This window comes from Emydura macquarii, unplaced genomic scaffold, assembly GCF_026122565.2.
Source record: "Emydura macquarii macquarii isolate MOO-44397 ecotype Brisbane River unplaced genomic scaffold, CSIRO-AGI_Emac_v2 contig_1045, whole genome shotgun sequence".
In the NCBI taxonomy this organism is placed as follows: domain Eukaryota; kingdom Metazoa; phylum Chordata; order Testudines; family Chelidae; genus Emydura; species Emydura macquarii.
This window is the reverse complement of record NW_027131182.1, coordinates 4617646-4630083: the sequence shown is the minus strand read 5'-3', so window position 1 is coordinate 4630083 and position 12438 is coordinate 4617646. Positions and strand designations below refer to the sequence as shown.

General features: G+C 36.5%; 1 protein-coding gene across 3 annotated transcripts in view; it reads left to right on the top strand.

Moving 5' to 3' along the window:
* Positions 1–12438, top strand: part of DYM (dymeclin) — a 382124-nt gene that overhangs the window by 96857 nt on the left and 272829 nt on the right. For all 3 annotated transcript variants that reach the window (XM_067545393.1, XM_067545392.1, XM_067545394.1), the window contains exon 9: positions 1752–1894. In XM_067545393.1, the coding sequence (XP_067401494.1) occupies positions 1752–1894 (143 nt within the window). The remainder of the gene's footprint in view (positions 1–1751; positions 1895–12438) is intronic.

Below are 12438 nucleotides of genomic sequence, written 5' to 3'. Positions count from 1 at the left end.
AAACTGACATTCTATGTTAAGGGCTAAATTTATAATCTATTACAATAATTTAAATTAAATACAAAAATATTAAGCAGTACATATTTGCTGCGAAGTTTCACAAAAGTCAAACCTCTGAACTGGTAGAAATCACTGCCTAAGCATGAGAAACCAGTTTGCTGAGGTGCTAAACCTGCTTTTGACAGCAGTAGCCTCTTCTGCAGCTACATAGAGAATATTTCCTTCATATCAGGTTATTCAACTAGTTTATTCAAAGTCAGGAAACCAAATGGGAGTTGAAAAAGCAGGAAAGCTTGTTTTCCTCTTCCAATCTATGAATAAAATCCAATCTGAGAGGATGAGTTCTACTAACTGTAAAATCTTAAAGGATGTGATGATAACAAACAGTCAGTTCAATTCACTAACTACAGATTCTTCCTTGATTTAAAAAAATCAGTTTTAAATGAAAAATAGGTTTTCATAAGCTTTTTTTCTTATGTATTCAGCACATTTAAGGTAATTTTTTTAATTTAAAAAAGGTTGTTTTTGCATTTTCAAATGAATTTGAATTTCCATCCAAACAGAACACGGCATATATCCCAAGTAAAAAGTCATCTAGTAAAACGTTAAGTATATAATTCCTTAAATAAACGTGTATAGATACAGTTATCCTCCTGCTTAGCAAGAAAAATCTCTAAATTTAGTGTAAGTCTATATATATGCAAATCAAACATTTTAATGGTTACCAACCAATGAGATTCAGCCTTTCTCTAGGAAAATAATTAAAATATACAAATGCAAAACACAATTCAAATCAATTACTTACTTAAATGCATCTGACAAACTTGATTGCAGCTCACAAAAGCTTATGTCTGCAGAAATTTATTAGTCTTTAAAGTGCTACAGGACTCTCGTTTTTACTTAAATCAAGGTTTCCTGCTTGCCAACTAAAATCAGTGATTTAAATTGCTTTGATTTAAGTCAATTCACCCTGATCCATTTTTATGTCCCTAAGATGGAGAAAGTGATCAGCATCAGGAGAGACTCTTTAAACAAGTGTCTACAACCATGGCTACCATTTACATTCTGGAGCACAAATGGAGGCATCAAACCTATAACTTTGTCAAATCCTATATCTGACTAAGTTTCCTTATTAAAGAGAAGAATGGTGATCTTGTGGATGAAGCACTGGGCTGGGAGCTGAGATATCTGGGATCTATTCCTGGCTGTCTCTGCCACTCTCAACTAATTCAGTCTTATCTATCTCAAATATTTCTTTAGAACCAGTCGCCATAGTGTTTAAATAATAGTAATCTGCAATAATTTCTCCTTCCTTGGCTTTATGTTTAAGTAGTGAATATTGGGAAACTACTCTGAAGATGTAAGGCACTAAGAATTATGGGAGTTATTATTTTCTTAAATCACTGTAATACAAAAAAAATTATATTAAACATACTTATGTCTTATTTAACTTTAGGCAAGATACTTAATTTCATTGTGTCTCAGCTTCCCCATGTGTGAAACAAGGGTGTTTACCTAAATCACAGAGGTGAAGTGGCTTAATTCAATAATGTCTGCAAAGATCTTTAAATTGCTTGGATGGAATGAACTGTAGAGGTGCTAAGTATTCCATTTCTGAAGTTTTTTTTCACATGGTTATCAGCTCTCTTGTGCAAATATGTTTATATTAATCTCTCTTTTTAAATTCTAATGCAGTTACCATTGTAGCTACTTCATGTACTTTGATAAATATTGGATTTTTTTCTTTTCAGCCTCCCATACACCAGCAGACTTGTGAAAACATTATTATATAACTTCATTAGACAAGAGAGAAGCCCTCCCCCAGGTTCCCATGTCTTTCAGAATCAGACAGATGGAGGAGGATTGCTTTATGGAATTGCATCAGGGGTTGCAAGTAAGTCTTATTTTTTCTCTAAACAGCTACCCAAATCTGTAGTCTGGTAATAATCTTTTTATACCTGGAGATCATTTCCTTTTGCAGCGATAATACCTGCACATGTGCTTGTGGGAATTTAACCATTAAGTGGCAGGGAAGAGTGAGCAGGGCCCAGCATAAGAGTGGAGGACTTTTTTGCGGGTTTTAATAGGTTGGAGGAGAGATCTGGCAGGTGGAGCTGGAACTTAGCAAAATTAGAAATCATGCAGAGTCTCTGCCTCTTTCAAGTATTCCATTCATTATCTATCTCAAATATTTCTATAAAACTGGTCGCTTAAATAATAAAATAATAATACAAGCACTTAAATAATAATAATCTGTCATAATTTCTATGTCCTTGGCTTTATGTTTAAGTATTGAATATTGGAAAACCACTCTGAAGATGTAAGAGTTATGGCAGTTACTGTTTTCTCTTAAATCGCTATTCTACGGAAAAAATTATATTAAACATACTAAATGTAATAAACCAGGGAAAGCTTCTCTCAAGATATGGTATGATTTATTCTTGTCAGGCCTCCTTTTCTGAATTTCTGTTATAGTTTGAAGTACTTTTGTTTGTGTAGAGGCTGCAGATAAATCCTAATTGCAGCATTGCACATGGTGGGAAAGTTATCACATGCATTTTATTTTAATTTTCCTCTGGACTATAAGTCTATTGAAGAAAATTAATTAAAAATAATTATGTCTGCACATCTGCCAAATTACACATTACAAGATATGTAAAATGTTGACCATAAACTGACTGACCCTTTAACACCTCTGATTGTTTTAATCTAGAATTACATATTTTGTTGAGTAGGAAGTAACAAATTTATATAATCTGTTTGTTGTACTTGCTTGATGGAGCTGGAGGGATGGTGGCTAATACCAATTTTGCAACATTTCATATGCGCCTACACTGTGGGCACTATAAACCATACTGTGTAGATATAAAATACAGCTATTAAAGGGGTTTTTCATCACTGTAAGTAATCCACCTCCCTGAGCAATGGTGACTAGGTTGACAGAAGCATTCTTCCCTCGACTGCTGCATCTACGCCGGGGGTTAGCTTTGCATAGCTATTGCACTCAGGAGTGTGGAGCTATGTCAACCTGTGTTCGAAGCGTGAACCAGGCCTTCTGCTCCAACACGTCCAGATCCAAGAAGATTGATAGCTAGTAACTTTATTCACTGTTAAGGTATATAAACTGAGTACCATGTAACTTCTTGTGGTTGGGTCTTCTGCTTAAAAACAGAGGTTCTATGGGCTGAGAAGATATTAAAGGTCCTATGTCATCTTCCTAACAGTAGGGGTTTCTCCTAATGTCCTTGATAACAATTTTTTGTCTGTCTTACTTTTTGTGCTGAGTTCTGGCTTGTTGCCTTCATCACCCTCCTCCCCTCCATGGGGGTTGTATTTCAGTAGTAGGTTTAGTGTATAGTATGCAAAGTGTTTTGAATGAATGGTGCTACATAATGGAAAGAATAGAATATGTCTACTATGTTAAATAAACGTACATTACTTTTTTCCCCCTGACCAGAGAAATGATTACTCTGTGCAAGTGTGTTTGTTGCTACTGGCGTGTAGACTATTTATTTTATTCTTTTGTGAAATCCATTTAGTGACTGCTTTTCTAAGGAGTATTGAAGTTCAGACCATGAGAGGTTTGCCAGGAAATACTTCCCAGTCCTACTGGGACAGTGTATCTGGATCTCCTCATGGAGGCAGTAAAAGAGCACGTCTTTATAACACAGTATATAGTCCTAAACATAGTGCTACTTACATATAAAGAGATAGTCACACACATTTTTATATCTGTTAGCCAATATTTCTTTTCTAATTTCAAATTCTGTTTACAGTTTTCTAATATGGAGATATGCAGACATTGAAAATGTGTGAATTGTGCCCAGAATCTTTGATAAAGCAGTTGTTTTCTTTGCAGTATAATTTGACCCTTCTTTTTTAAATAATTGAACATTTATGCATACATTAATATTCATAAAAAACATGTTATCCTGAGGGTCCGGACACCCACTTCCCTGTTCTACCCACCAATCCACTTTCCTTCCTCTTATTAGTCACAGAAGGCTGTAGTGTAAACTGTTTTAAAGGTGAGTTTCTGTATGGTTTGTGGTCTTGTCTATTACATGTAAAACAATCTTTACTGTATATTTACTGGATTCCTGCTCTTCCTCCCAGTCTTTTTGTTTCCATCTATGTCTTCCTCCCTATCCCCAAACTTCCCAGTCATGCTCTAATGTCTGCCCACTTCATAGAGACATCGGCTACCGTGGACAAATTAGGGTTTGTTTTATCTTCAATCATTTTTAAGCAAGCTGACCTTGACAGACGTTCTGTTTTAACCCTTCAGCTTTCCATCCTATGAAGCTTGACTTTGTGTAGGAACTTGCTCACTGATCCTATGTATCCTATTGTATGTTATAAATTCTTCTTCATATGCAACTCGAACGACATGGTGCCTCTATGTAAATCCCTTCTTACAGTATTTCCTTATCAAATTCAAATGTTTTGTCCTCACTTCTGAAGTTCTACACACACATGCTCTGTTTTCATCTCCTCCTATGTCCATGCCCCTTTCACTCCTAAACAGAACTTCTAACAACTCCCTTGGTATCCTCCCACATTAGTTTTCATGCTTTTACTTTCATTGCGTGGAACCACTATCCTGTCTCATGATGAATCAGGCTTCATTTAAAATCTTATTAAAACACTATTTTCCCATGAAATCATTAAAGATCCACCCAAGAAAAAAAGATTTGTCCTATCTTTTTTCTTTTAAAGTATTGCTCTAGTTGTTTCTGAGTCAGCTAGTGCTTTGTGTGTCTGAATTATATTCTTTATCATTTTAGAATGTTAAATCTTTCTGGGGTATGGATCATAAGTCAAATTCAGAGGCAATGTAATGGTAGTGTAAATTTACACGTTATTCAGTTCCTGACACTTCCCAATTAAGCCCTGTGTGCTCCTCTGTTTTGTACAGCGTCAAAGACATTGGTGGAGCACAATAAATAAGAGTTTTGAAAATGTAAATACAAGTTTGCTGGCATGTAAAAGTTGCTGACATGTAAAATTAATAAGGTTGTAGAAGAGTTATTAAATTAAGGGCTGTGGGAAAGCCGAGAGATGCAGAGGAGCACATGGTTCAAACAGAGACCTCCCTTAAGGGAGGATCTATTAACAGGGATTCTCTATATATTAGTAAGGAGAGAGTATAGAAGTTGATAAAGCACAGGTAGGAACGGAAGAGAAACACTCAAATAAAAGAGTCCCATTCAGTTACATCATATTATGGCAGACAGCAAAAAGGGACAAATTTTGAAAGAGCTTGTATACAAATGCTAGAAGTCTAAATACTAAGATGGGTGAACTTGAGTACCTAGTATTAAATGAGAATATTGATATAATGGCATCACAGAAACTTGGTGGAATGATAATAACCAATGGGACATGATAATACCAGGGTACAAAATATATGGGAATGAGAAGTGGATTGTGCTGGTGGGAAAGTGGCACTATATGTCAAAGAAAGCATAGAGTCAAATATAGTAAAAATTGTATATGAAACAAACTGTATCTTTCAATCTCTATGGATAGAAATTCCATGCTGGAATAATAAAAACATAGCAATAGGATTACACTATCGACTGCATGACCAGGATGGTGATGGTGATTGTGAAATGCCCTGGGAGATTAGAGAGGTTATAAAAATAGAAAACTCAGTAATAGTAGGGGGATTTCAACTATCCTTATATTCACAGGATACCTGTCACCTCAGGATGGGATGCATAAATAAAGTTTCTAGATATTATAAATGACTGCTTCTTGGAGCAACTAGTCCTGGAACCCACAAGGGGAGAGACAATTCTTGATTTGGACAGAATCTTGTCCAAGAGGTGAATATAGCTGAACTGCTCGGCAATAGTGACCATGATATTATTCAATTTAACATCCTTGTGGGGAGTGGGTTAAAAATACCAAAGAAGCCCACCACAGTAGCATTTAACTTGAGAAAGGAGAAAGACACAAAAACGAGGAAGCTAGTTACATGGAAATTAAAAGGTACAGCCACAAAAGTGAAATGCCTGCAAGCTGCATGGAAACTTTTAAAAAAAACACCATAATAGAGGCTCAAATTAAATGTATATCCTAAATTAAAAAACATAGTAAGAGGACCAAAAAAGTGCCACCATAACTAAACAATAAAGCAAAAGAAGCAGTAAGAGGCAAAAAGGCATCCTTTAAAAAATGGAAGTTAAATTCTACTGAGGAAAATAGAAAGGAACATAAACTCTGGCAAGTAAAAGTATAATTGGGCAGGCCAAAAAAGTATTTGAGGAGCAACTAGCAAAAGACTCAAAAACTAACAGCAAAACAAATTTTTTTAAATACATCAGAAGCAGGAAGCCTGCCAAATAATCAATGGGGCCACTGGGCAATTGAGGTGCTAAAGAAGCACTCAAGGAAGATAAGGCAATTGTGGAGAAGCTAAATGAATTCTTTGCATTGTTCTTCACTGCAGAGCATGTGAGGGAGATTTCCATACTTGAGCCTTTCTTTGTAGGTGACAAATCTGAGGAACTGTCCCAGATTGAGGTGTCATCAGAAGAAGTTTTGGAACAAATTGATAAACAATAATAAGTCACCAGCGCCAGATGGTATTCATCCAAGAGTTCTGAAGGAACTTAGATAGGAAATAGCAAAACTACTAACTATCACTTAAACCAGCTTCTGTACCAGATGACTGGAGGATAGCTAATGTGATACCAATTTTTAAAAAAGGCTCCAGAAGCGATTCTGGCAATTTTAGGCTGGTAAGCCGAACTTCAATACCAAACAAATTAGTTGCTTGAAACTATAGTAAAGAACAGAATTATCAGACATGTAGATGAACACGATTCGTTGGGGAGAAGTCAACATGGCTTTTGTAAAGGGAAATCATGTCTCACCAATTTATTAGAATTCTTTGAGGGGTCAACAATCATGTGGACAAGGGTGATCTAGTGGATATAGTGTACGTAGATTTTCAGAAAGCCTTTGACAACATCCCTTAGGAAAGGTTCTTGAGCAAAGTAAGCAGTTGTAGGATAAGAGGGACGGTCCTCTCATGGGTCAGTAACTGGTTAAAAGACAGGAAACAAAGGGTAAGAATAAATGGCCAGTTTTCAGAATGAAGAGAGGTAAATAGTGGTGCCCCCAAGGATCTGTATTGGGTCCAGTGCTGCTCAACATATTCATTAATGATCTGGAAAAAGCAGTAAACAGTGAGGTGGCAAAATTTGCAGATGATACAAAGTTCCTCAAGATAGTTAAGTCCAAAACAGACTGCGAATAGTTACAAAGGGATCTCACCAAATTGGGTGGCTGGGCAACAAAGTAGAAGATGAAATTAATTGTTGAAAAATGCAAAGTAATGCACATTGGAAAACATAATCTCAGCTGTACATACAGAACGATGGGATCTAGATTAGCGGTTACCGCTCAAGAAAGAGATCTGGCAGTCACTGTGGATAGTTCTCTGAAAACATCCTCTCAACGTGTAGTGGCTACTGCGAAGGTCAGCCTATATTGCCCACTTGTTCAATTTTCTAACAAGAACTTCTATGCTTTCTCTCATGCTGCCCTTCACGTTTGGGAAAAGCTCCATGTAACCATTTACAAAACTGACTCATTATCTTCCTTAAAATTCTCTTTTTCCTTGATGTCTACAAAAATCTTGGCAATAGTAGGCTGCTGATTTGCTGAGACCATTGCCTATAGTGCTGATCAGTACTGTCTCGTTGTTTCTTTATGCTATCCCATCTGTGTCTGTCCATTTGTGGTCTGTTGTCTTATATTATTAGCTGCTAGGGGCGGGCACTGTCTTTTTTTATTCTGTGTTTGTACAGCACTTCGCACAATGAGGTCCTGGTCTGTGACTAGGGCTCCAAGGTGCTACGATAATACAAATGATACTAATAATAATGGTGACCACATAGACCAGCCTGTTTACAAAGAGTTCTGCAGTAAATTTCACACTATCTGGTGACAATGCATATTTATTTGGATCATGTTAATACCCAGAGGTCCCCTGGTATGTACACATTAATAGATTGTCCCTGTAGTGTATACATATCACATGGGGTTGGATAGCCATGTCAGAATTTAGACTTGCTATTTATTTTGGATTTCCTCGCCTGCATTCTGATCACTCTTATCTCCCTAACATTGTTTTATATTCCAAACCCATAGCAGCTGATAATAACCACCATTTAAAAACATAACGTGCCATAAAAATGTTTGTCTCCTCCAATGTGGAATTTCCCTACAGAATTAAAAGCATCTGAGATCCAGGATAGGATAAAACGGAGGTAGTTTTAAGGTGTGATATCTTGCAACTGGAAAAGGAGCTTCATATTGTTTGAAAGGAGAGATTCCCTGCTTTCCAGAGACTTTTGCTTCTGGCGCTAGGAGTTCCTGAGTGATTGAATGTGAAATTTAGGGTGTTCTGGACAGTGCAGCAAAGCTTTTATAGATAATGTTATAGATCTTAGAATTCTAAATTTTAATTTTTTTAAAATTCTGTGATATTTGTACCCATAGTAACCCGGCCTTTACAGGCAGAGAGACCAATAGTAATAATAGCTAGCTCTTATGTAGTGCTTTTCATCAGTAAATCTCAAAACTCATTGCAAAGGAGTTCAGTGTTATCACCACTTTACAGAAGGAGAAACTGAGGTGAAATGACTTGCCTACGGTCACCCAGCAGGCCAGTGGCAGAGCTGGAAATAGAACCCAGGTCTTCTGAGGACCAGTCCAGTGCTCTAACCACTAGACACCACTGCATCTCAGTAACATTTTAAAACTCTTAAACCTTTTGTAAAATAGCTGTTCTGTAAAGTACGTGCGATATACCAAACAGGTGGCATCTTGGTGCTCATGGGAGATCTTCATAACTGTTGTGATCAGTGATGGGTGAAATTTTTTGACAAACTTTTTTCCGTGGAAGATGCAGATTTGGTGGTACCAAATTATTTTGTGAATTTGTGTCAATTTTGCTAAATTGTTTTAGTTGGAAAAAAACCTGGAAAAACCCCTAAAATACATATCTGAAATTTTTAAAAGTTTCATTTTGATGTTTTCTAAACTAAATTTTTTTATTAATTTTTTTTTGTTTACAGATTTCCCTATATCTTTTTAAAAGTAAAAAAGACTCAAAATCAAAATGAAACATTTCATTTTGGGGGCCAAACTAAATGTTTTGTTTGACCCCAAAATGTTTTTTTCCCTGATTTTATATATTTTGGAACTACCAGTGAACCAAAAATTGGTTATTCTCCTGGCTCTGACTGACTTTGCAACTTATGAGTAAGGCGGTCATCCCAGATACTTATCAGTTAAACTTATTTACTATACCACCTATCATGTATTCTCCCTCTGTAAATATTCATATGAACACTGTTCAGTAATCCAGAAAAAATGATGGTGGTCTGTCCAGTTTCTAGTTGATGGGTAGCTCATTACAAAAATTCCATAACAATGGACATCCTTTTGTTGGCAGACTCTTGAATTGAATGGGCATTGGAAACTGAAGCACGGATTCGGATTGAGCTACATCGGCAGGTCATTACAGGGGAAGTTTGCATTATCACTGTCTGTTATGCTAGTTGTGTATCAGATGGAGTAAATCACTTTTCAGAGCTGTTAATTAACACATTTTGCCAGTGCTATATTTCTTTTCTAATTAAAATATATTTTAAGTTATCCTCTCCTCACTCCTCCACTGGTGTCGGTAACAATTGGTGTTCTTCTAGTTTTTAATTTTGAAGTGGGTAGTATCTGGGAAATAAGACCTGTCAAATGAAATCGGTGTTGGAGTCCAAAATTTTTAGGCCCACTGACTGCGATGTGGTCTCTTCAAATGCCATATGCAAATACTGTTTCTATGCCTGTTAGTTTTGAATGGAAAATGTCTGTCAATTTTTTTAATCCTGAGCCCCAGCTGTGAATATTTTAGTATGAAAGATAAGTTAAGTAGTATATTGATTGTCTCTGGAAATTTGGATCAACTAGCTCTAACTTTCTCTTTATTCTATGGTAAGATTGCTGATTTAGCAACTCTTTAAAATCACTTTAATTTATTGTTTTCACTTATATTATTTCAGGCTCTGATTGTTCCTGTTGTGTTTGATGAAGAGTTCTTTTGTACCCAGAAAAAAAATCTTTTGCCTTCTGAGAGTAACAAAATATTTTCCCACTCTTATTTTGCCCGGTGCAAACCACTGTGGATGTTTTCTAACACTCTTCCATCAGCATGATGAACTGACTTATATTTTCCTTTTTGTGGAAATTTCAAACGCAGTCAGGAAGTAGTTTGTTTGTGCTCACTTTGATATGATATTTTATTTCTTCAGTTTGTTCAGAACGTAGCAGCAATACAGACTGTGGCAAATATATTGCCTTGGTGGTCTGGATGCTGCACTGACTCCCATCAAATAGAGGAGAAAATTCAAAGTCTTGGGCCTTTAAGGCTTTCAAGAACTGGCACGAAAAGGCAACCTCTTACTCTGAAATCAAGACCTACTTTCAGCATGTTAGATGTAGCTTGTGTAAGCAGAAGGCAGAGCTTTCTTAGTACTCTGCCCACAACAGCTGAAAGTTACCATGGATCCTGACTACATGTAAAACCTATCTCTTTCAATGACCTTATCCAAATAAAACTAACCCTCACTCCCCAAAATTGCTCTGAAACCTGAATCCTTTAATATGTACTAGTGGAAAGAGGAGAGGACCAAGTGCTACTAGTTTACTTTATAAAATCTTTAGAAGGTATTCAGGGTGACAGATGTAGTATAAATATGGGGTAGGACCAACTCAAATTTTACTCTGCATCAGACAAGCTAGACTTGCTTGAGAAGTGTTCCGTACTGGAGGACTAACTCAAATCAAACAATCTTGTGATTAAATAGTAAGGAGGATAAGCTGGTGATAGAGAAATCATTACATTACTGGAATGATCAGCTAAGTGGTGGTATTCTAGCTTTTCCAAAAAGTCAGAACACAATTTCTTCCCCAAACAGGGTACAATCTAAATTTAAACATGGCAGAGGAAGTTTCCACATTGAGGGACTTAATCAGATATGATTGGGGAAGTGAGAGAAAGGCAGCATCTGCTGTTGAGGTAAAATAAGAAGTGGGCAAGAAATGAGATGTAGATGTTTGCCTGTTAATTGCACTAAATATCTGTCCTGAACTAAATTAACATAGTATGGCAACTTAAGTGTGTGTCTTGCAGATGTAATGGTGTTAATTGTTTTCCAGTTCATAGTAAACATTTTGCATATGCATAAACCTTGAAATCAGATGTAGTATACAGTGGTGTGCTGTGACATTTTTAGTAAGGCATGCAATTCTACATTGCATGCAAGGTGTGCAATGTATGGTGCTTGTGAGGTCATGGTGTGCGGAGGGTGCCATTTTGTAGTACAAAATGGTGTCCTTTATACATGTTCAGGGGCTGGATAGTATCCTTCTCTAGACACAGCTGGTCCTGGGGCACACAGTGGATATGTTGCATATGTAAAGTGCACTCCACTGGTAGTATATGAATGTTGGGTGAGCATAGAGTTTTGGGAATTAGACGTTTACAAAAGGCTGTTATTTAAAGTGCAGCTTTTGAATATAAAGGATTAGGTATCTTTTGTGAAAAGCAGTTTGCAAACATATACTCTGTTATATTATGTGAACTTGTGAAAGGAGAGAGTCTTCCTTGAAGAAAAGATTTGCTGACTTTTCAATTGTAGTTAACAGGCTCTTCCTGTAAGAATCATAAAATTACTAGCTAACCCAGTTTAGGTTAGGAAAAATTGTTAATAACAAGTGATATCAATACAGTACAGCTAAATACAAATCTTGGTGTAAAGTAATATAGCACTCTTAAGATGTGTTAAGCGCAAGTGATTTATGTAGCATAACTTTGGGGGATGCCTATAAAAGTAATGAGTTTAATGTTGTGTTTTCTGCTGAAGCGAGTTTTTCATCATCCTCAAACCTCAAAATCAGTTAAACAAATGGTTGAATTCATACATGCCATATTGCAAATATACTCACAGGCTGGGACATCCACTGTACACAAGAGCTAGCACACCAACTCCATCAAATTCATCTGAAAACAGGCAGCCTTAACTACGACCATGAGGTGTAATTGTTAAATTTTGTCTCATTGGCTGTATTGGTGAACTTGAGTTAACAGTATATGTGTGGTGTGCTTTATGGTTAAAAAATGAGAAGTATCTATGTCTCTTGTGACAGGCATATAAAATGTGTATTTGTTACATTAGATAATGTAGGTTTTCTGTAGTAGGGTCATTTAGTTGTTGTGACTTCTGTAATATTGGAGTGTATGTCTACATATCCCATATATGTGTGGTTGTAGTGAAACTGCATACTTGCTGGTGAGTTTGACGGAGGAGTGCTGCGTCAGGTCTGGGCTACACTACAAAGTTATGTTCACTGAAGCTGCCT